We start from the raw sequence: 21961 nt of genomic DNA, 5'->3' as shown, positions 1-21961 counted from the left end.
TGTGAATGGACACCCGTCTGCTTGGACTCCTAAAAGGCTTTGACAGGGTCCCTCACCAAACTTCATGAGTGACTTAGCACTCATGGGGTAAGTGCAGGGGTCCTCCTATGGATTAAAAACGGGTTAAATAACAGCAAGCAAAGAGTAGGAATCAATGGACAGTTCTTTCACTGCATCGTGGTCTCACCAGGATTGGTAATTGGGACTGGTGCGCTGAGTCCATAAAAGAGCTGAAATTGGGGCAGAGGGAGCATTGTAGTGGCCAAGCTGGCATGTGAAATACTGCAGAGGGCATCTCCAAATGGGTGAGTGGGCAACAAAGTGGCAAATGACGTTCAAAATAGGCAAGGGCAAAGTGATGTTATACTAGAACGGAAAAAACACTCACTTAAAATGTGGGCTGTTGCTGTCTGAACTGGCCAAGAATGAGAGGGAAAGAGAACTTGGGGTCGTAGTGGGAAGCGGAATGGAAACAGGCTCAGAGTGGCGGCAGCAAAATGGGCAGACTCCATGCTGGGAATGAAAGGGGTTGAAAATCACCCCTATTGTCAGGCCTTTGGGTATCGACCTCATGGAATGGAAAAAAACAGAGGACAACCAAGAGGATTATGGGTTGGGGCGTGTGTCTTGTGAGTCTGGCACTCTGCTATTTAGAAAGAAGGCGGCTAACTGGGAGAAAGGACGCAATAAGAGGTTTACAAAGAGTGGGTAGATTTTTTTTCTCCCTTTCTTATAATACTAGAACTTGGGGGCACCCAATCATGGGCCCTAGATGCAGAATAAAAGTAGTTCTCCTTTACTCAATGGGTGATTAAAATGTGGGCTCCGCTGCCTGAGGATGTCATGTTGGCCACAATCAGGGGTGGCATTCAAAGGGCACTAGTCACATCCTGGAGAAGTCCATCAGTGGCTACTCGCCATGGTGGCTAAACAGAACCTCCACATCCAGAAGCAGCTAACCTCAGAGTCCCTGTGCCCAGGAGGCAACGCAGAGGAGGCCTTGTGGACTCGCAGCGCTGTGTGAGACAGGAGGCCGGGCCAGAGATGGGCTCCAGCAGGGCTCTCCTGACGTTCTTAGAAGCCCCTGGAACAGACGGTGGCCCTGAGGCAGGCTGGTTTCCCAAAAGGGAGGGCTCAGGATTGTGTGAAATAACATGTCAGCCCTTTCTGATATTTTAGAGGCAGCAATGGTGGGGGGGCGTTGCTTGACATATAAATGGGTCCGGAGCAAAGCAGCAGAGGTTGACCCAAGCGTTGCCCAGTCCCTTCTAAAGGAGAAGAGAGGTGCAGCAGAACCCAGCAGACTCTGGAGAGCTGGCTCTAGTCACAGCAGGAAATCTACTGGGGTGTATGTTATTTCTCATGCTCCCCCCCCCGCCCCCTACCTATCGCCCCTTGTGAGCCTTGTGCTGGCCTCGCTGTGGGCGTCCCCTGGTGCGGAAAGGCCAGCAGCCTCACAGCGGGTCACATCAGCCTCGCCTTTTTGGCCATTCATCCCACCTCTCGCTCTCTAAGCCGAGCCGCTTGTCCTGGGGCATGAGGCACCTGTGTCCTGCGGAGGCATAGGGGGAACTCTGGCTAAGATCTGTGCCCCCCCCCCAGTGAACTTCAGCAAGGGAAGAGGGCAACGATGCTTCACTCAGCCCTCTGAAACGTGACCGGTGACACAAGCCGAGTCTTTGGTTTTCAAACAAGCATTAGAAAATAATGGCATTTATTTCATCTAAATATTAACACAGATGTAGATTCTCTCCCATACAGAAATAACTTTGTTTACAGTAGTACGATATAGCTTTGTCTTCTTTAAGTAGCCCCTCCCTCCTGTGCTGCTGTGCTACGACAGGGAGGGGCAGCCCTTTAGGACCCCCCCGGCAGTCCCAGCTGCAGCCCCAAACATGAAGGTAACTGAGTCCTGTAGCACCACCCACCCACCCAACCAGCCGCCGTTTCACTCTGCAGAATCGGGCGCTCCCCCCCCCGGCTGTGGGGCGTCTGTGACAGAGGGCTGTGGGGCCTCGTGCCCGTCTCGTGCCTGGAAGAGGAGCTCGCTGGAGGGGAGGGCCTGCTCGGATTGCCACGCCGTGGGGGCTCCGTACGGCTGGTAAAAGTCCGCATCTGCCTGGAACATAACCAAGGCTTGTGCTGTGTGGATCCGCACGTGCTGAGCCAAGCTGTTGGCGTCTAAGAACTTCTCCCCACAGGAGTCGCAGGCATAGAGAATCTGGGTGTTTGGGTCTAGAAGAGAGGACACGTCAGGAAGCTGCCACCCTCTTAGCACAAGGGGTGGGGGGGAGGAGGATTGCACGCATAAGGGACTTTGAACCCTAGACAAGCTCTAGCCTGCTCTGTGGTGAGGACCGACTCCAAGAAAGCAGTGTGGTGGCAACAGGCCCCCCAGTCCTGCTGATTGAAAGCTTTCAGTTGCAACACATCAGAAGCTGCCCCCCCTCCCCAAGCCGTATGAGGCCCTGTGCTATTTTAGTTCTAAACTAATGAGAATTGGGAAAGTGACCAGGATAATAGCTGATTACAGAAGTGACTGCAACCACCGCCTCCCCACACACGCACACCTGACGAACAACGAAACAGTACGGGGGGGGGGCACAATTCCACACGAGGCAGCCGGACCTTTCCCTCCATCTCCCCAGGGTACCCGCTGAACCAGTCCCAAGACGGTACTCCCATATGATGCAGACCTCACCGGTGGAACTTCTGCCACAGGCCTAGGACAGGCCCACTGAACCGGTTGGCTTTCAAAGGGCAACAGATGCGAAGGTGACAGGGCTCCTCCCCACTGGCTGAAGGGCGGGTGATTTGGAGGCAGTCAAGGCTTCCATGGGGGCGGGGCAAGAGGAACCGGAAAGAAGAGTCCTCGCCTGCCCATCCCCCCTGAAATGAAGCCCCTCCTTTGCCCTCTGCTACAACGGCCACCGCAGGGTTTTCCGGGGGTGGGGGCTGTCTCTACTCAAAGAGTGTCTGACATGAGCTCTTCTGGGGATGCTGCCCTCCCATAGCCACACGGAAGACCTTTCCATACCCGGCCCGCTTTGCAGGGGAGGGGTGGAGTGCCCCAGAGAGCATCTTACCCGGTGGCCTTGATGGCCAAAGCCCCCAGCTGCTCAGCAGCCACCCCTCCCCCGCAGGCCAGGGTTGGGGACTCACCTGCTTCTTGCACCTGCTTCACCGCCTTTGTGATCTCGGCCTTCAGTGCTTCCGTCTCATCTGCTGTGACCGGAGCTGCCACCGGGACCACTGGGAAGGAAGCCATTACAACGTCACAAGGAGTGTCTGGGGACCAAAGGAGGCACTCCTGCCCACAGCCCCTGGGGTGCAATGTCTGGGGGGCCCCGCGCATGCGCACACAGGCAGGGACGCAACAGCCGTCTCAATCCTGCAGCTGTGGGCAAAGCCTGAGCCACCACTTTCGGAAGAGTCCTTTGCAGAGAAAATGGACGTGTTATAAAAGGCAGAGAGGACAAGCGCGTGTGCGTTTTTCTCTTTCAATCTGGCCCCACTCCCCCTTGCGGCCACAGCCGCCTCACTGGCTGCCCCCTCCCCACTTCCTCAGCCAAAGCTGGGCCAGAGATAGATGCAGGTGGCATCGTTGGACGCAATCTGAGCTCAGCCATTCACGTTGCCAGAGAACGGGAGATCTTTGGGGGACCCAAGCAGGCCAGGAGAGAAGGCGAGCCGCCCTCCATCCTCCACCCAGAGCCGAGCAAGGGTGGGCCAAGGCCCCGGCCCCGAGACGCACCTGTGAGCTGCGTGACTGCCGTGGCCGCCAGGGCTTCCGTGGCCAGCGTCACCATCTCATCAGAGGACACCGTCACAATGTTGAGCTCCTCCTCCCCTTCCTCGCCTTCCAGGAGCTTCATCCCAGCCTTGCCCTGGTGGACGGTCTTCACGTGGGAGCGGAGGTTATCCACGCGGTTGAATCCGCGGCCACACTTGTCGCAGAGGAACGGCTTCTCCCCTGTGCCAGAACCAAGGGCCCAAGGTGGCCTTAGCTCCGGCACACACAGGGCCGGTAGATTCTTGTCGAGGAGGAAGCAGCTCAAAGGGGTCCTCCCCACATTTCTGCGGCCCCTCCTCCCCTTTCCCAGCTGGCCCGAGAGCTGTGGTGCCCCCCCCCCCGGCCTCACCTGTGTGGATGATGATGTGCTTGGAGAGGTCCCCCACATTGACGAAGGCCTTGTTGCAAACACTGCACTTATGGGGCCGGATGTTGTCATGGTGGCGAATGTGGTTGGCGAGCTGGCTGGACTGCACAAACCTAGGCAAAGGAGAGTGTGGGCAGAGCATCAAGGGGCCTGCCACGCCCCCCCCCCCCCCACAGAAAGCCTGGCTTGGCGGCAGCAGCTCGGAGGAGAGGGGAGGGGGAGAAAGCACTTCTTGGGTCCTGGTTCATAAAGAAGAGCAGCCGGCCTCCCTTGGGAATATTTTTGGCCCTCACTTCTGCTCAAAGACACCAGACCACTAAGACTGGAAGGTGACAGGCTTGCTCCACCTGAAGACCCCCAACTGGCCCTCCCCCAATTGGTAACAGGCAGTCATCAGACTTAGGCATTCAGGGTTTGATGGCAGAGCTGGGAAACAGCTCTGTGCTCCTCTCCCTGCCCGCCTTCTGTGTCGGTTCTGAACATAAGGTTGGGGGGGGGGGCTCCAGAGGTGAGAAATGCAGCCAACAGATGCAGCAGCACCAGTGCTCTAGAAAGCTCTCCGGAAGAAAAAAGCCGGAGGGAAGGAGGGAGGGGCTGCAGCTGCCAAAGCCGGGTCTTCTCCCTCAACAGGGGGGTGGGAAGCAGGGGGGGCACCGCCGCAGAGGTCAGCTCGCAGACTGGCTCACAGCTGAACCAACTGCCATTTCCGGGTGCCTGGTAAAGCGATCACCACTACCCCCTCCCTGGGGGTGGGGGGAGAAGCAATTTGTGACTCAAGGGGGGGCAGAGAGCCACCCGTGAGCCAGTGCCACCTGCACAGATCTGCCTGAAAGCCAGTGGCTGAAGCCTGGCCGGAAGCCGGCTGGCGAAGGCTGAGGCAGGCAAAGGCAGATGACTCTTGCAGTCAGATCCTTCTGCAGGCAGGCGGGCCCCGAATCGGACCTCCCTGGCCAGGCAGGCAGGGAGGGGCAGGGCAAGTGGGGGTCTCACCTCTTGCCGCAGCGCTCGCAGACGTAGGGCTTCTCCCCCGTGTGTTGGCGCACGTGAGCAATCAGCGAGCTGGCCTGGGTGAAGGCCTTGCCGCAGATCAGACACTGGCATGGCTTCTCGCCTGGCAAGAGAGAGGAGCAGAGCGTGGCTGGAGCAAACGGGCTCAGGGAGCCAGGTTGGCTCGCAAAGCATGCACGGCCTGACTTGCCTTGACAGGCCAGTCCCCCAACCCATCCTGCACCGGGTGCCTTTGTTCAAGCTGGACCCCGGGCCCACCTCCCTCAGCACCAGGGCTTATGCCGCTGGGGCTGGCCCTCAGCAGGGGGGACCTCCAGGGCTGCAGGATGGGGCTCCCGGGCTGTCCTCCGCCCTGTGACCTCTGGGAGGAGGGCCCTCCAGCCTCATGCGACCCCCTCCTCCTCCTGCAGCAGCTCACCTGTGTGGATGCGCACGTGGCGCTGCAATGCTCCAGGGTCAGCAAACTGGCGCTGGCAATGCACACAGACGTAGGGCTTCTCCCCACTGTGGATGCGCAAGTGCCGCTTCAGGTTGCCTGTGGGAAACGAGCCGCTGTGGAGATGCCCACCAAGAACCCCCTGCCCCGAGTCAGCCTGCCCCACAGGCTCCGCGCCGCCCGTACCTGAGGTGGTGAACTGCTTCCCGCACTCCCTGCATTTCAGTGGCCCATCTGCAATGTGGATCTTCAAGTGGGCCTTGAGGTTCCCCACCTGCCAGCAGAGGCGAGAGACGGGCCATGAGCGCGAGGCCACCCCTGCCGCCGTGCCCCCCAGCCCAGCCCAGCCTCACCTGGTTGAACTTCTTCTCGCAGTGGGGGCACTTGTGCTCCTTATCAGTGTCGTGCGTCTCCAGGTGGCGCATCTTGGAGGTGGGGTCTGAGAAGGAGCGCCCGCAGTAGTCGCACTGGTAGGGCTTCTCCCCACTATGCACCAGCTGGTGGCGCTTCAGGTTGCCCGAGGTGGTGAAGAGCTTGCCGCAGTCCTCGCAGCGGTACTTGGCCTCGCCCGTGTGCCGCTTCTTGTGCAGGTTCAGGAGGCTGATCAGGCGGTAGCTCTTGCCACACTCCTCACAGCTGTAGGGCTTCAGGGGGCTGGAAGGAAGGAGGGCGGGGGGCTGCGCTGAATACGGGCACAGCAGGATGGGCAAGCGCAAAGCACTCCCTCAAGGGCCACAGAGTCTCCCTGCGGAACTCTCCGCCACAGGATGTTGTGATGGCCATTAACTGAGATCAATCTGAAGAACCCACATTCCCAGCCATAAAAAAACAAGCTAAGGAGCTGGCTGTTAGCAGGGCCCGAGGCACCCCACAATTTGGGGGGGGGGACTGCATGACAATGGAGAACGCCACTTCCAGTGCCTCGAAACTCTCACCTTTCCCTGAAAAGAGCCATACAGGGTTTGGAGGGCCCCTGCTACCCTACCCGATGGGCCACCACCAACAGAAGACTTCCCTGCCAGCCCTGCCCTCTGCGCCCCCACCTGCAGAAGTGAGGGGGGGTGATCACCAACAGGGCTTTGTCAGTGGCGGCACCTTGCCTGTGGAATGCCCTCCCTGGGAAGCTCACCTGGAGCCTACCGGACTGTTTTAGGCACCTGGCTGAGACATGTCCTGTTGCCCAAACTGTAAGCTAAGGGGGTTGATCTCTCTGCACTGAGCCCAAAGGCCTGTTAGGAAGATCGCTTATGTTGCTGAACTGCCGGGAGGGGGTATCGGTTTGCTCGCTTTAATTATCTCATGTTTGATTATATTGTCCCATTTTATCTTGTGAGCCGTCTCAAGCAGGTGTCCAAATGCTTCGCGTAACGGATAACAGCCCTGGACACCAACTTTTGAGCCCCAATGAGCGGTGAGGGACGGCATCCATCAACTGTGCGGAGTCGGCTGTTGCAGCTCCTGGAATCTCAGCGTGGGGCCGGGGCCTGGCTCAAAACTTGACCACAATCTGCACAGCAGAGCTCTTCCAGCCAGAGGATTTCCCTTTCTCTGGGGCCGACTCCCAACACAATCAGCTCTTAGGCCAGACTAGAAATGGAACCTCCCGGCCTTGAAAAAAACACACCTCCTGGGTCGGGGGGGGTCACCTCCCTCCCTCTCAAACTCTCCCATCACAGCACAGCAGAGCAGCTCCGCTGGCCTCAGGGGGAGCCTCGCCTGATGCCCCCCCTCCTCAGACCCCAGCCCAGCCCACTCTCCCGCCTGCTGCCCCCCCCCACACACACACACCTGTGTGTCTTTTCATGGGCTTTGCAGGCTGCTGGGTCGGAAAAGGCCTTGGTGCACTCCCGGCAGGAAAAGGGCTTCTCCCCCGTGTGAATGCGGATGTGGCGCTTGAAGTTGCCTGTGTGAGTGAACTCCTTCCCGCAGTCCTGCGGAAAGAGGCCGGGTGAGGGGGGGCTTGGGGGAGCCGCCTCGCCCCCTTCCTCCCAAGGACAGCCCACGCAGAAGGCTGCTCCAGCGCCAGCCAGACCCCCCAGGGGGGGCACCGGCACCTGTGCCAGACCCTCACCCCACTGCCGGCTATCCACCTTGGCTGGTAGGCGGCCCATGCGTCACGTTCCCAGCCCTCTGGCTGACCAAGACCAGCCGGAGATTTCAGCAGCCCCGGATGGGCAACTGCTGGCCCTCCCCTCCCCCACCACACCCCAGAATCAAACATAAGCCCGAAAGGAAGCCGGGGGGGAGGGGTGAGCTGGATTGAAATGTTCCCTCCGTTCCTAAGATGAGGCAGGCGTGACCAGACATGGGGCTTTTCAGTGGTGGCACCTTGTCGTTGGAATGCCCTGCTCGCCAAGGCCCACCTGGGTCTTTCTCTACTCTGCTGTCGGTGCCCCCGGCCAAAACACGTCATTTGACCCAGGCTTTTAGCCAGCACGTTTGTTCTTCACTTGTTTTACGGTTTGAGGTCCAAAGGCTGGGTTTGCGCTGGGCTGCTCCGTGCTTTCAGTGGGACTGTTTTTATAGCTGGCTTTTAACAGGGATCGTTTTGGCTGCCGTTTTTATGATTTCAGGGTTGCTTTGATGTGCACGCCACCTGGAGTGGATCTCTCGAGAGCCAGCTGATACATTAATTCAATAGACCAGGGACTGTGAGGCAGTCCCTGGTGTGACTGTCTCTTCTGCCAAGTGCCGGGGGGGTACCCTTTCTCCAGCAGGAGAGCTGGCCCACACAACACACTTGACCAGGCAGGAGCTTCCTGGGACAGCTTCTTCCATGGAGAGAATGGGGGGAGCGTCCCCCCCTCCTGCTTGACTCACCTCACATTTGTGTGTGACGGACCCGTAGGCTTTGGACTCTGTCCGCTCACTGTACGTCCCGGAGCGCAGCAGACGCATTTCGCCAGCGGAGTTCTCCTGCCCCGAGTCGGTGTCTCCGGACTCATTCTCCTCAAGGGGGCTGCCATTAGCCAGCTGGGCCCCTTTTGGCTCAGGGGCCTGGGGGGTGGCTTCTACCTCCAAGGGGGGATCGACGTCTCGCTCTTCCAGCTCCACCTCCATCTCGGCTGGAAGCTTCAGCACTGGGGGGTCGGGGAAAGCAAGCGAGGCAGGTAAGGGCAGGGCTGAGCTAGGCTGCCAGCAGAGGGGCAGAGAGACCCAGGAAGCGCAGCAGGGGGCCCTCCAAGCGGCGAGGAGCCTGGGCCCATGCCAGCCCCCTGCTGCCTCGCTGCCCATGCCCCAACCCCCCCCCCCCCACGTTTCCTTCAGAGACTAAACAGCTCTTTCGGAGAGACCAGCCTGGTTCTCCCTGGCATGGACTGGACGATGCTCAGAATTTCCCCCACTTGGTGGGATCCACACTGAGGTCAACCCCCCTCCCCACGACATACACACCCAGAAAGCATCCACAAGGAAATATCTCCTGAGCTTTCCTCTGGGGAACCCCCCCATCAAGCTCTCCAAAGAGACTGGCACAGCCACCCTGGAAGGGGTGGGGGCCAGAAGCCCGACACAAAAGGAGCCCAGGCCTCAACCTCTCATTCTGAAGGAGAAAAGCTTGAACTAGGAGGATGCGCCGACCACGACGGCCAGCACTGAAAAACTGCCCCACACACCCCCACCCAGACACAGCCCCCCGCCCCCCAGGGGCCAAACTGCGTTTGAGATAAACTGTCTCCAGATAGGAGGGGCTCCAGAAGAGCTCTCCTTCCTCGGGGGGGAGGGGGGAGTTGCACGTCTCAGCACAGGAGGAATGGGACGGGAAAGCAAGAGGTGCAGCTGAGGGAAGAAGGCCCCCTCAGCAAGCCCCACAGTCAGAAGGTGTCACAGGAAGGAGGGAGCTGCAGCTCACATCCCCCGCCCCAAGTGCTCACCTGCCTCGGTGGCTCCAGAGGACGGGAGCTTTGAAGCGGGGCTGCTTTCTGCAAGGGGCGGACAGTCTGGCAATGGCTTCTCGGGCGTGCCCAAGGAGTCGTCTCCCACCACCTCGCCTGCAGCAGGAAAGAGGGGAGCAATCACAGAGCCAGGAGGTGCTACAGGCAAGGAACAGGGCGCTGCGCCCAGGGCCTCCATCCACAGGACAGGGGAGAAATGCAGCCAGCTACTGCAGGCTTGGCCTGGGGGTGCAAACCCTGGCATCAAGGTGGTGGAACAGAAGCCCTTGCGATGGGCCGGGAGGGGGGAGGGCTCCTGGCCTGGGTTGGTTTCCGCCGGCCCCGAAAGAGCCCTCAGGGTGTTGCAGGCGCTGATGGGGCGGGGGGGAGAGGAGGAGGAGAAGAGAGTCCTCTCTTATAACAGCGGGAGGGCCTCTCAGTGTGGGCCTGGCTGCCCCCCCCCCAGACAAGAAAGATGCTTGGAGCAGGCATCCTTCCGGCACTTCGCTCCCCTATCTCCAAAGGGGTTTGAAGCCCAATCCTCAGCAGAGCAACACCCCTCGAAGTCCACGGACACGAATGGACTTAGAAAGGCGCAACTCTCCTTAGGATTGCCCTGCTAGTCTATTTGGCCTTAACAGGGACTGGCATGCGGGTGAAATCACGGCTGACCTAGGCCCACTCCAGAGCCCCAAGCCTTGGGGGCTGGCACAGAACATGACTGCCTTGCAAGCCCCCAAATGTGGGGGGAGAGTTCTGCTCCCACGCCTCCTCAGGGGGCCCTGCCCTGTACTCACCAGAGCCCTCTGCAGCTTGGGGGCTGGCCTGTGCTTCGGCCACCCCCCTCTCCTTTGTCTCCTCGGCAAGATCCGCAGCCTCATCCTTCGTGAGCCCTCCGGACGGGGCCTCCTTTGTCTCGCGGAGGGTGCCCCCCACTGCTGCATCCTCACCGGCAGCTTTCTCCTGCCCTGGGAAAGAAAAGGGAGCGGAAGTAACGATGACGCACTCTGGCCTCTTGGCTTCTCCCCGCTGGACAGCAGGTGGGAAAAGGCCATGGCAGCTGCCTCTTCCGGCCCACTTCTCTACGTGTAAGACGGGCACCACAGAACTTTACCCTGCTGGGCTGCTGGGATAACAAATAGCCGGGCAGGACTTTAAACACTTCCAAGTGTTCCAAAAACTGGCAAATGATCGGGGGGAAGGGGCCACTGGAGATCAGCAAAAAGGGGGAGGCCGCTCCCTGTCTGCGGCTGAAACCAGAGCTCCTCCTGTCTGCACAACACAAAGCGTAACCAGGGATTTGAACTCACTCTGCTGAAGGGACCAAACCCCAGCTCCAGGGCTGCCTCTGCTGCAGAAGCCACCGTGCCTCCTCTGGCATCACACACTTTTGCTCTCTGAGTCAATATCGGAGGCATGCCTCATTCTTACACCTAAAGTGTTGCTGGAGGAGAAAGAATTTACCGTGACAGCAGAAGGGGCTGCGTGAGGCATCTCTGTACAGTTTGCAGTGACTCATGCAGAGTCACAACAGGCAGCTTCTGTGGCTGGAAGTAGGGAAATCCAGTTGCTCTCTGCAGGGGAAGTGATTCAGTGATCAAATCACACCTGATGCCGAGGCTCAGGAGAACCACTCACCCTGAGCAGAAGCCAACTGGAAGGGGGGAAAGTCAGAACAGCTACCCATCTAAAGCTTCCTCTGTGGAGCCCTAACCAGTTCCATTTATTTCCCACGGCACATGGGCAGCTTGGGGGTGACCAGCCCAAGCATTGGAACCCTGCTCAATCCCCGAGATTTTGCTTGGAAGCTGATGAGCCAAAGGGACAGGAAAATGCTTTACAAGCACCAAATTCTCTGCAAGGATAGAAGCAAGGAACAGAAAGAACCTGGGGGTCGGGAAGCACCGTACCAGCCGCCGGGGGGCCGTCCTGGCCTGGGCTGGTTTCTGCTGGCCCCGAAAGAGCCCTCAGGGTGTTGCAGGCGCTGATGATCTCCTGCATCTGGAGGAAGCTGGCCACGGCCAGGACGTCGTCCACGTTTTCGGCGCTCAGGCTCAGCTTGGCGGTGTACATGAACTCCAGCACTTGCTCCAGACCTGCAGGCCGAAGGGGGGGGGGATTGCAGGAGGGAGCAGCGCTTTGAGAGAGCGTGTCCATCAGCCTGCCGGGCCAGGCCAAAGGCCCTGCAAGGTTTGTTTCTCTTGTCTTCACTCCTACCTACCCCACCTTCCTTCCCGACGGGGACCCAACATGGCTTTCAGCAGTCTGCTGTCCTTCCATCTACCATCACACCAACCCTATGAGGTAGGCTTGTCTGAGAGGGTGTGCCTGTCCCAGGGTTGCCCAGTGAGCTTCCTTGGCCAAGTGATGATTCAGACCTGACTCTGTCAGACCCTCGTCCGACACTCAAACCGAAGCACACACACACCCCCCCACACACACACACAACCTTACAGAGGCATGCAACACCTGTTCGGGGATGACCTCCAGCCACGGCCTCAGGCAGGCTCCCCTCCTGACACGGAGCCTCCTCGGGCCCGCTTAGCATCGGTCGGGGCGGCACCAGCAGGCTTCAGACCCAGCCCAGAGCCTGGGCTCAGCGTTGGCGTTTCCAACAGTGGCCGAATCAGGAGCAGTCCAAACTGCACGCGCGCACACACACACAGCACAGCCCAGGCAAGGAGTCCGCGAGCTCGGCCCAAAGGCAAGGGCCCGCTGCTCTTGGCCGCCTCCAGCACCTGATGCCGACTGTGGCTGACCTAGAAGGCTTCTCTCCCCACCCACCCCCACCCCCCCGGGCTGGCTGGCGGGGGGGGGGGGGCTCGCCAGCCTCTGCCTCCCACCTGCGGCGTTGCTGATGTCCAGGTGCACGACGTCCTTCTGGTCCACGAAGAGCATGCGGAAGTAGTGGCTGCAGGCCGCCAGCACCGCCTTGTGGGCCTTGAAGTCGATGCCGTCCACCACGAAGGTGCAGTCGCAGAGGAGGCCCAGCTGCCGCTGCTGGTTCAGCTGCTCCAGGACCGCCTTGCTGTGCTGCGGGAAGTGCATGGCTGCGCGGGCCCGGGGGAGGGGGGGAGGGGACGGGGGGCCCCGCAGGCGGCGCCGTCAGACCGGCCCGCCGCGCCCCCCACACCCACCCCCACACCGGGGGGGGGGCCCGGCCGGCCGGCCTCGGACGAGCGCACCACCCGCCAGCCGGAGCACGGGGGTGGGGTGGGGGGCGCTGCCCCGGCCCTGACAGGTGCCCCTCCCGCCCCCGCGGCGCTGCCCGGCGCCGCTTCAGCCCCCCTTCACGGGGCAGGAACGGAGGCGGCTCCCCCGGCCCGCCTTCCCCGCCCCCTCCCCGGCCCGCCTTCCCCGCCTCGCCGCTTCTCCCCCACCTGCCATCCCGCGCGCGTCACATAATCCCGACGAGCAGCAGCAGCAGCAACGCTCAGAGTGACACGGAACAGACAAAGGGCGCCGCCATCTTGGGGCCGGGCGGAAGCGGCGTCGCCGTAGTCGCCGCCCTCTTCCCAGCGGCGCGTCGCTCGCCGCCTTGCGCATGCGCCCCTGGAGGACTCCCCGCCGCCGCCGCTCTCCCTCCCTCCCTCCCTCCCTCCCTCCCTCGGCGGCCTCGCGCCTCGGCCGGCGGGGGGCACGGGGCGCATGCGCGCCACGGCGCTGCCTGGCCGCCATGACAGGAGAGGCAGAAGCGCCCCCGCCCCGCCCCGCCCCTCGGGGGCAGCCGGGCGAGGAGGGGTCCTGGCAGGGGTCGCGGCGGGCTAGGCCCGGGCAGCAGGCGCGGATCCCCCCGCCCCCCCCGCCATTAACTGCCCCTTTATTCCGCATTAACACAAAACTCGCAGATCAGAAGAGGCCAAAGGGGGGGCCTCGAACACGCCGCGCGGGGCCTGGCGGGGCCTGGCGGGGCCTGGCGGGGGCGGAATTGACGGCCCAGCCCCGCCAGCCCCGCCAGCCCCACGCCTCCTGTGCCAGGGGGCCTGGCCTCCAGGCTACAAAGACCCGCTCCCCCGGAGAAAACGGCTGCGCTGGAGGGCAGGCGAGGGCGTGGCTGCCGTAGGGCCCCCCCCCCAGCACGCGGGCTGGCCCGGGGGGCCATAATGCTGTCAAGACGGCCCTGCTCCCCAGACTCTGCCCCCAGTCTCCGGCACTTCCCCAGCCCGTGAGCGATGGAGGATGTTGCCCGCCGCACAAGAGCCGGGAGGGGCGCGCGAGCCAGGCGAGAGAGGCCCCTGGGCTCGGGCCCCTCTCCCCACCACCACAGCAGCTTCCGCCCCGGCCTTTCCCTTTGCCAGTGAAGGGAGCGTGCCCTGCCTCGACGTCCCCAACAGCAGCAGCAGCAGCAGCTGAACCCCCCCCCCACCACCACCCCCACCCCCCACCCCCCGCCCAGCCACGCAGAGGAGGACAGAGGGACCTCTGAGCTCAGCCGAGAGTCACACCCAACGCAGCCCCCTGCCGAGCCGGCTTCTATAAACAGCCGCCCCAGGGCACCCTTGCCTGGCAGCCTGGTCCCGCCCACCACCCTCCGCCTTGCAGACACACCAAGGCCTTATGCAAGCCCCCCACCCCCCCATACACACACCCATGGGCACATGCAAATGCCCCAGGACAATGTTTTCCGGAGCAGCATCGCAGCATCTCTGGGCTCACGAACCCAGCCTCTGGGAGGGGGCGCAGGCATGGGGGGGGGGGGCTGCAAGTGATGCATATCGGGTGGGTGGGGAGAGGCAGCCTAGGGCAAAGGCGCAAGATCAAAATAGCCTGTTTCTTTCATGAGTAATGTGATTGTATAATGGGGATGGGTCCCCTGTTGCCCATTGGTACTGTGCCCAAATAAATTATGTCTGTGCCCTCCTCTGGGGAACTAAATCCAGTGATTTACAGCCTCTCTTTGCCCTGAAGGAATTCAGTCCCTGGCCAATCTCCTTGCCCCCCCCCCCCCCCGAGCACCCAGCCAGGCTGGAGGCCCTGCGGGATTTCCTCTCCCTGCCATGACAGAGACAGGTAGGAAGAGGTCTTCACATTTTGGCTTTGTACAAAAAAGGACTATAATATTGGCCATTTTATTTTCAGCTCCTTCCCAAAGAAGCCACAGGAGGGGTTTAGTTTGTCTTTTTCACCATTACCACACACACAGTACTATGTTTTTATTGCGCTACCTACTATAACCCCAAGGTCTCCTTCAGTCTCCCTCTCAGCCAGTTCAGACTCCCATTAACAGACACGGGTTAAAGTTGGTATTTTTTTATTTTATTGTATTTATATCCAGCCTTTCTCCCTAATGGGGACTCAAAGCAACTTACATCATTCTCCTCTCCTCCATTTTACCCTCACAACAACCCTGTGAGGTAGGTCAAGGGGGAGAGGGAGTGACTGGCCCAAGGACACCCACCAACCTTCCGTAGCAGAGTGAAGATTAGAACCTGGGTTCCCCAGATCATAGTCTGATGCTTTAACCACCACACCACACTCTTCCGCTGGGCATCACCTCACCCTTATCAACAGTGAACTTTATTTGCCACGTTGTCGCCCCACTTGCCCAGTTCAGAGAGTGATCCCTCTCGCAGCCCTGTCTCACAGGGCAGCCTTCATGTCCCCCATCCTGAATAGCTTGGTATTACCTGCAAAAGGACCCCTTTGCTGCTCACCCTCCGTGCGACTCAGTCAGGAATCCCTGGTGACCCCACCTCCTCGGAAGCCTTTCCCCCCTCAACCACCTGCTTGCCCATCTGCTGAAAGAACCCCAAGAGGTGGGCAAGGCAGGACTTCCCTGGGCTGAAGCCGGCTGCTCTGCCCTCACCAGGCCTTGTTCCAGCAGCCTTGGCTCTTGTGCCCTCTCTTACATGTCCAGGGAAATGCCAGTCGCCACTTTGGGGTCAGGAAACCCCTTCCTTTTTTTCCCTTTCTTTTTGCCATCTTCTGGGCATGGAGTAGGGGTCACTGGGGGTAGGGGGGGGAGGTAGTTGAGAATTTCCTGCATTGTGCAGGGGGTTGGACTAGATGACCCTGGTGGTCCCTTCCAACTCTATGATTCTATGTTTCCACTCAAAAGTAAGTCCCATTTCAGTCAATAGGGCTTATTCCTAGAGAAGCGCAGCCTAATAATGTTATCTTTCCTGGGACAAATGTTAGGCCACCTGACTTGGAATTTCCTCCGGTGTGGAGGCATATTTTAGTGGCAAGAAACAGACCCTAGTCAGTGGAGCCCACAGTTCCACGTTGGCAGCTCCCCTCGGGCACACGCCATCCAGACCGTTTCCGTGTGCCCCGGAGTCCCAGAACGTCACCTGCGCTCTCCTCTGGACAGCCCTGCTGAGCTGTGGGGATCTGTGCAGGCTGAAGTGCTACAGCCATGGATGTCCCACAGTGACACGAGGGATGTGGGGGGGGGGGACCATGCTCCCACACAACGTGGCTCCGAGCAATGGACAGGTTTGGGGGTGGGAAGTAACTCTCCAGCCTACCCTGCTTTGATGCACTGTTGATCTTGTGTCTTTGGTGTGGGTTCCCCTGGAGTGTGTCTCTTGGGGGTGGGCTGTGGCCACTGGGGCTCCATTTGCCCCGAGGCCATCCTCTGCCCATGGCACAGGGACGCAAGCCCATCTTGCAGAGAGCCTGGCTCGGGCACAAGCGATGGAACTGTGCAGTGCAGAATGTGCCAGTTGGACCGGATTTCCCAGGACAGTTGCACCCCCGAGCACAAACCCCCAAAGTGGAGGTCTGGGAAGATACACAAGAGCCCAAGGGAGGGGCCTGCCTGGTGCCCCTGACTGGAGGGGGCAAAGGGCGTATGCCCTGCGTGCGTCCCCCTCTTGCCTTCGTCGGTAAAGCAGGTGACTGCCCTGGCGGGCAGCCTGGGAGCAGCTGGGCTATTTCTAGGGGTTGACTCATTCCCTCCGCCAGCCCCTCCAAAGACAAGGCTGTGTTTGCCTCACTCCCCCTGCCCCAACCAGGAAGAGGATGCAGAGAGGGTGGAGGGGGGAGACTCCTGCGGCAGTGCAAAGGTGCCCCTGCGCTTGGCCCAGAGACCAGGAGGCCTGCACCCTTTGGGCGCGTGGTCCCTGTGGCCCCTTCAGGGGTGCTTCTTGTGGGTCAAGGAGAGATTGCGGGGCGGGTGGCGGATTGTGAGTGCGTGCAGACAGAGCATCTGTGCTAAACCCTCCAGGTCACCAAAAACAGACTCTCCAACCCCAAAGCCTAGGAGATTAGGTGTTGGTGACCTGAAGTCCACCAGAAATGACAGCAGTGAGCTAGCAAAGGACACGGCTGGCCGGCTGGCCACCTCTCTGAGATCCTGAGGGCTCCTGTAGAGGATCAAAGTAGTTGTGAGTTTCCTGCATTGTGCAGGGGGTTGGACTAGATGACCCTGGTGGTCCCTTCCAACTCTGTGATTCTAAACCCCCGCTTTTAAAGAGAGGCCGGGCCTCCAGCCCTCATCCGTCTCAGAATCTCCCTGCCACAGTCGGCCAGGTTGACACAGATTCAGGCCTGGCAGGGTGAAGCTCCAAATGGCTCCCCACACACGCCTGGCCTCCTCCCCCTGTGCCCCTCACCTGGCCCCTGTGGCCGCAGACCCACTCCCAGGGGGCACGGGGCACAGAGGCAGCCCCAGAGAGGGCACGGCTGACCAAGGGCCGCCAAGCGTTCACCCAAACTCCGCACCATCTACAACCTACAAAGAGAATTCTACAATGCGGAGGGCGCCCCCTCCCCTCCCCCCGCCCCCTCCCCTCCCCCCCTCCCCCTGCTGTGGGCCGCTCAGATTTTAATCTCAGTCCGGAAGGTCTGCTGGCCGTGCTTCGCGGGGCCCCTCCGTGCCCGGATGGTGAGCGAGCCGTCCCGGCCCAGTGCAGAGGTGACCGAGGTGGGGTCGACGTCCTCGGGCAGCTGGCACTGGTGGCTAAAGGTGTTCAGCAGGGTCCCGTCAGCAGCCAGCTGCAGGGAGGTAAGGAGTCAATGGGGTGGGGGAAGAAGAGGCCAGAGTCAGGCAGGGCTGGCGGGGGGGGGGGCGGCAGAAAGGAGCCGAAGGGCGGGCTGCCCTTTCCTGAGCACTGCCCCTGCAAGGGAGGGTGAGCCCCATCAGAAAGAGGCAGCCTCTGCCGAGCGTGGCCTGGGGGAGACATTCCCTTTGCCCCGGACAGGATGGGCAAAGCGACTGGAGTACTGGGGGCCGGGAGAGACCCCACCAAGCAGCAGAGGCTTGCAGGGATTCGTCCGCCCGGGGCCTCAACTGCTTGGTCTGTGAAATGGGAACGCCTGCCCGGTTCTTCTTGCAGGGCATCCAGCCTCTGCCTGGCCACATTGGGGCTGCCCACCACCACAGGTGCCCCCCGGAAGAGCCCGCCAGCCTGCAGCGGAGGTGTGGATGGGCTCCCAACTGGCACTCCCCACCAGCGGTAGGAAAGAGCTCTGTGCGCCAAAGCAAGGGGGTGGGATGGGTGTCTCTGCAGACAGTGGTGGACGTGGTGTGGGGCTTCTCCAGCCAGCAACTGGCCCATAATTACCTTACGGACTGGCGATGGCTGGTCCTCAGCCCCCCACTCATTTGGCCCAATCCGAAAGTTGACCCCCAAGCAGCAGCTCCTCTGAGGAACCCCTGCTGACTCTTTGGCAGGAAGGCAGCCCAGCACCCACCGAGGAAGGGTTTTCACATGCAAGAGGCTCTGATGTGCGTTCACCCCATTTTACAGACAGGGGAACTGAGGCACACCTGAACCAAGCTCTCTGGAGCACGAGAAGAGCCTCGTGGATTGGACCAAGAGCAGGCACCGTGTCCAGCATCCTGTTTCCCAGCGGGGCCAGCACAAGCAAAAGCATGGAGCCACAGCCCCCCCCCCATCCTGCCTTCCAACCACTGGCATTTTGAGGCACCCTGGCGGCTCTGAGCATGAAGCTCTCATTCCGCTGACGTGGCCATCAGTGGTCCCCTCTGTCAGGAGCCGGCCTACGCCACTTCCAAAGCTGTGGCTGTCATGGCATCCAGCGGCAGTGAGTTCCACACATTCGTTATAGCAGGAGGCTGTGGGCATCTACCCCACGGACAAGAGCGCCTCTCCTGACAGCGGAGGGACCGCTCACCTTCTCAGCATGAACTCTGATCTGGTTTTTCGAGGTGGTGATGACGATGTCTTCTGGAGAGAAGTCGCTGACGTCCACCGCAAACTGGTAGGTGTCCCCCAGAGTCTTAATATTCCCCGTGTTCCCGGCACGGCCCGCTAGGACAAACAGAGGGGCCCGTGAGGTGAAGTGCTGGTCAGCAGCAAGGATTCCTTTCCCGGAGGGCGGAGGGCTCGCGAGAAGGTCTCTCTGGCCACCGGAGACCTGCAGGGCTCCTCCAGAGACCTCCTCAGGTGGTTTGGCTCTCAGGACCCACTTGGGTCAGGGCTGCCCACTCTGCCCCCCCACCCCCACTGCCAGCCTCCCGCAGGCCGTGCTTCCTGCCTGCCCTTGGCTAAGCAGAGGGTCCCGAGGGCCTTGGGGAGAGGGAGAGAAAAGCACCAGACTTTGGCCTTCTACCCCCTGCCTGGCCCACTCCGCCCTGCTGCTGTTTTGGGGTCCCTCTGGTCAATGTGCCACGTGCCAGCCATTCAGCCAAGCACGTCACTCGGCTGTGTAGAGGGCATCGCCAGCAAGAATCACTCCCCCCCACACACACACACAGACACTAAACTTGAGACCCCCCCCTTTCGTTCTGCCTGACAAAGACAACCAACTTCATTTGATCCAGTCGAAGGTGGCAATTTTTGACCTTGCCCCCCTCTCGTAGGGTTTCAAAGGGCAGGGTGTCCCCCTTGGGCAGAGCCAGGCCCTCTTCCTGACGCTGGAGGTTCGGGCTGCCTGCCTGCAGAAGGCATTTTCTCCTGTGTCAAGACGAGAGCTCCCGGGCAGCTGAACATTTCTGGCCAGGGCCACACCCAATGAAACATGAGACTTGGCTAGGATTTGAACCCAGGCCTCCCGCATCCTGAAGTCCAGCCCTCTAGAGGGGGTCTCTGTCCAGCAGTCCTTTGGCACGTGACTTGCCCCTCCCCTGCGCACCGTTTGCCCTGAGCTCAGTCCCAGAGCTTGCTCTGAATGCCAGAGGCTCAGGCTTAGACCCTCTGGAAGGGAGCATGTGCAGAGTGCCTTGTCCTCTGGGGCTGGGGGGGATTTGTGGGGGGGGGGGGCTTCTGTCTGTGCTGGAGATCCAGCATCAGCTGCCCGACCCCCTTGGAACTCTGGGGATGTGGCGGCCGCAGCTCTGCCTCCTGCTGGCCAAGGCCTGGAATTACAGTGGAGGCTCTCAATTAGTCCTATTATCTCAAACCCCTTGAAGCCGCTGCAGGGGGGGGGGGGGCTCGGCAGCCTTGCCCACATAAGAGGGTTGCATTTTTGGAGGGAGGGGGGTATTTGGGGTTTGTTATTTTATTTTGGTTTTAACTAGTAATGTCTTAATTATTACTGCCAGCCACCCTGAGCCAAGAGGAAAGGCAGGGCATAAATATTTTAATAGCCACAGTCAATAACCCCCAGATGGGCAGCCAAAGGCTCAGCGCCAGAGCATGGCGCCTTGGCCTGCCTCAGACCCCCGGAATCCCCATTCCCTGGTGCTGAGCCAGGGAGCTGACCCTGGACCTTCGGGCAGGGCCCCGGGGCAAGGGGCACGAGGGGGCGCTCGGGGAGCCATTCCCCAGCCGTGCCGGCTGCCCATGTTTTGACCGACACCGTCGCTGACTTGCCTGAGAAACCCAAGGGCTCATTGCGGGACCTCAGGAAGCCCCCAAAGTCATCGGCGAATATCCCGTGGGTCTTCTCCATGGGGTGGCTCCGACACGGCTGACTCTGAGGAGGCGGACGAGTGAGCAGAGGTCTAGGGCAAGCTCATCAATGCCGCCCCCCCCCCAACAATCCCCCCGCAAAGGCTGAGAGGGCAGAACGCAGCTCTTCTTCTTCCTCCGGTGCCCTTGACCAGCGTGGCCCTTGGGCGCTTTGGCATGGCGGTCCCTGGGAGGAGTCGGCCGCGCAGCTTATAAAGGCCCCAGCGCCTCTTGGGCGCCTTCCAGGGCTCTTGTTCCAGAGCTAAGTTTAGCACACTGAGCATCACTTGGATCCCTGTGGAAAGTTTCCCCCAAGTGGCAGCTCCAAACAAACAGAGGGAGGGGAGGCCAGCCGGGCGGCTGACATTCCTGCCGGCCTTGATGATAACAGCTCTGCCAGTTTCTAAAAAAAGAAAAGTGTGCGTGTGCATGTGCGCGTGTGTTTGTGTGTGTGGTACCCAAAGTGTGGGACAGTTCAGGCTTTCTGGGATGATAGACAAGGATCCTCTGCTGCTGGAGGGGGGGTTGCCTGAAGGGCGCTTGAGTCCAGGGAGAAGCCCGGAGCGGGTTCAAGGGCTACGCTGCCCCAGGCCGCCCACCTGATTTTGCACCTTGAGCAGCTGCCTGGCTGGCCTAAATTCAACAGGGACAGCTTTGGGCCTGGTGAGGCAGTGACGGGGGGGGGAAGCTTCACCTGCTGAAGTTCTGCCTGGGGAAGGGAGCTTTGCCAGACTCTGCCAGGCCAGGCCTTGCCTCGAGGGTCACACTCCCTCACCGAGAGACTTTGCCCATGTAAGGCTTGCTTTCCCAGCTCGTTCCGAGGACTCTGTGGGCCAGTGGGTGCTGGGCCGGGCCAAGCGCCACGGGCCCCTTCCCGCCTGCAACGCCTCTTGGCTGCCGGCTGCAGGGACTGTCTGTGCCCTGCCGGGAGGTATTGTGATGATCCTTCCTGGGGGGATGAGCCAAGCTGGGAGGCATTTCACAGCCGGCCCCTGAGCAAGCATGACTCTGGGGGTGTGGGGGGGGGCAGAGCTAATTGCAGCCGCTCGGTCATCGCAGTCCAGGCCTGAGTCACACTTTGGCCCCTGGGAGGAGGGCAAAGGACAGCCGAGGCTCCCCTCCATCGCATTTGCTGGATCCCAGCGCAGAACAAGCCCCCCCACCCCCACACACAACTCCCCAGTAAGCTTAGCAGCCCTCTCGTGGATTGCAAGTTGGTTAAATGGCAGGGAGCGGCGAGTGGGGCTCCAGCGGGCCGTTCTCCCAGCGGAGGGGAGGGAAGTTGGGTCTCCAGCGTTTGCTGCTCAATTTGCTCATCCACGATCTGGGACGGGGGTGGGTGGGTGAGGGAGCCTTGCAGTGGCCAAGTGAGCACCTGACACAGAATTATTCCTGAGGGTGAAAACTGAAGTGGACTGCAAAGAGTTCGGGGGGGGGGGTCCTCTCTAAATTGGGCAACGATGTGGCAAATGAGGCTCAGTGTAGGTTAGTATAAGCTGATGCACAACTGAACAAAAAAACATTCCACCTTTAAATATCTGCTGATGGGAGACCAAGACTGGAACAGATCTTGGGGGTTGTGCAAGAAGAAAACGTTGACTCCATTCCGGGGGCGGGGTGGTCCGGGGCTCTGGCCACCCTGTTCCAGCCCAGCCCTCTCTTCTGGGGGGGGGGGGCGTCAGA

At 60.6% G+C, this 21961-nt stretch overlaps 2 protein-coding genes across 2 annotated transcripts; both read right to left on the bottom strand.

The window, feature by feature from the left end:
- Nucleotides 1-1948: 1948 nt before the first annotated feature.
- Nucleotides 1949-12961, bottom strand: ZBTB17 (zinc finger and BTB domain containing 17). The gene is made up of 15 exons (XM_056865461.1): nt 12857-12961; nt 12320-12526; nt 11387-11572; nt 10274-10444; nt 9477-9593; nt 8425-8684; nt 7393-7535; nt 5958-6258; nt 5791-5878; nt 5587-5703; nt 5151-5271; nt 4143-4273; nt 3755-3973; nt 3163-3252; nt 1949-2235 (listed from the first exon to the last, which is right to left on the bottom strand). The coding sequence occupies exons 1-15, from the start codon at nt 12861-12863 to the stop codon at nt 1949-1951; spliced, it is 2445 nt and encodes an 814-aa protein (XP_056721439.1). The 5' UTR covers nt 12864-12961.
- A 4279-nt stretch (nt 12962-17240) lies between these two features.
- On the bottom strand, nt 17241-20279 carry HSPB7 (heat shock protein family B (small) member 7). Its single transcript, XM_056864940.1, has 3 exons — nt 20201-20279; nt 18561-18697; nt 17241-17417 (listed from the first exon to the last, which is right to left on the bottom strand). Exons 1-3 carry the CDS (start codon nt 20277-20279, stop codon nt 17241-17243), a joined length of 393 nt encoding a protein of 130 aa, XP_056720918.1.
- Between the last annotated feature and the right edge of the window lie 1682 nt (nt 20280-21961).

Source organism: Euleptes europaea, chromosome 19 (assembly GCF_029931775.1).
Source record: "Euleptes europaea isolate rEulEur1 chromosome 19, rEulEur1.hap1, whole genome shotgun sequence".
NCBI lineage: Eukaryota > Metazoa > Chordata > Lepidosauria > Squamata > Sphaerodactylidae > Euleptes > Euleptes europaea.
Note: the sequence above shows the minus strand (reverse complement) of the source record. Positions and strands in the feature narration are given on the sequence as shown.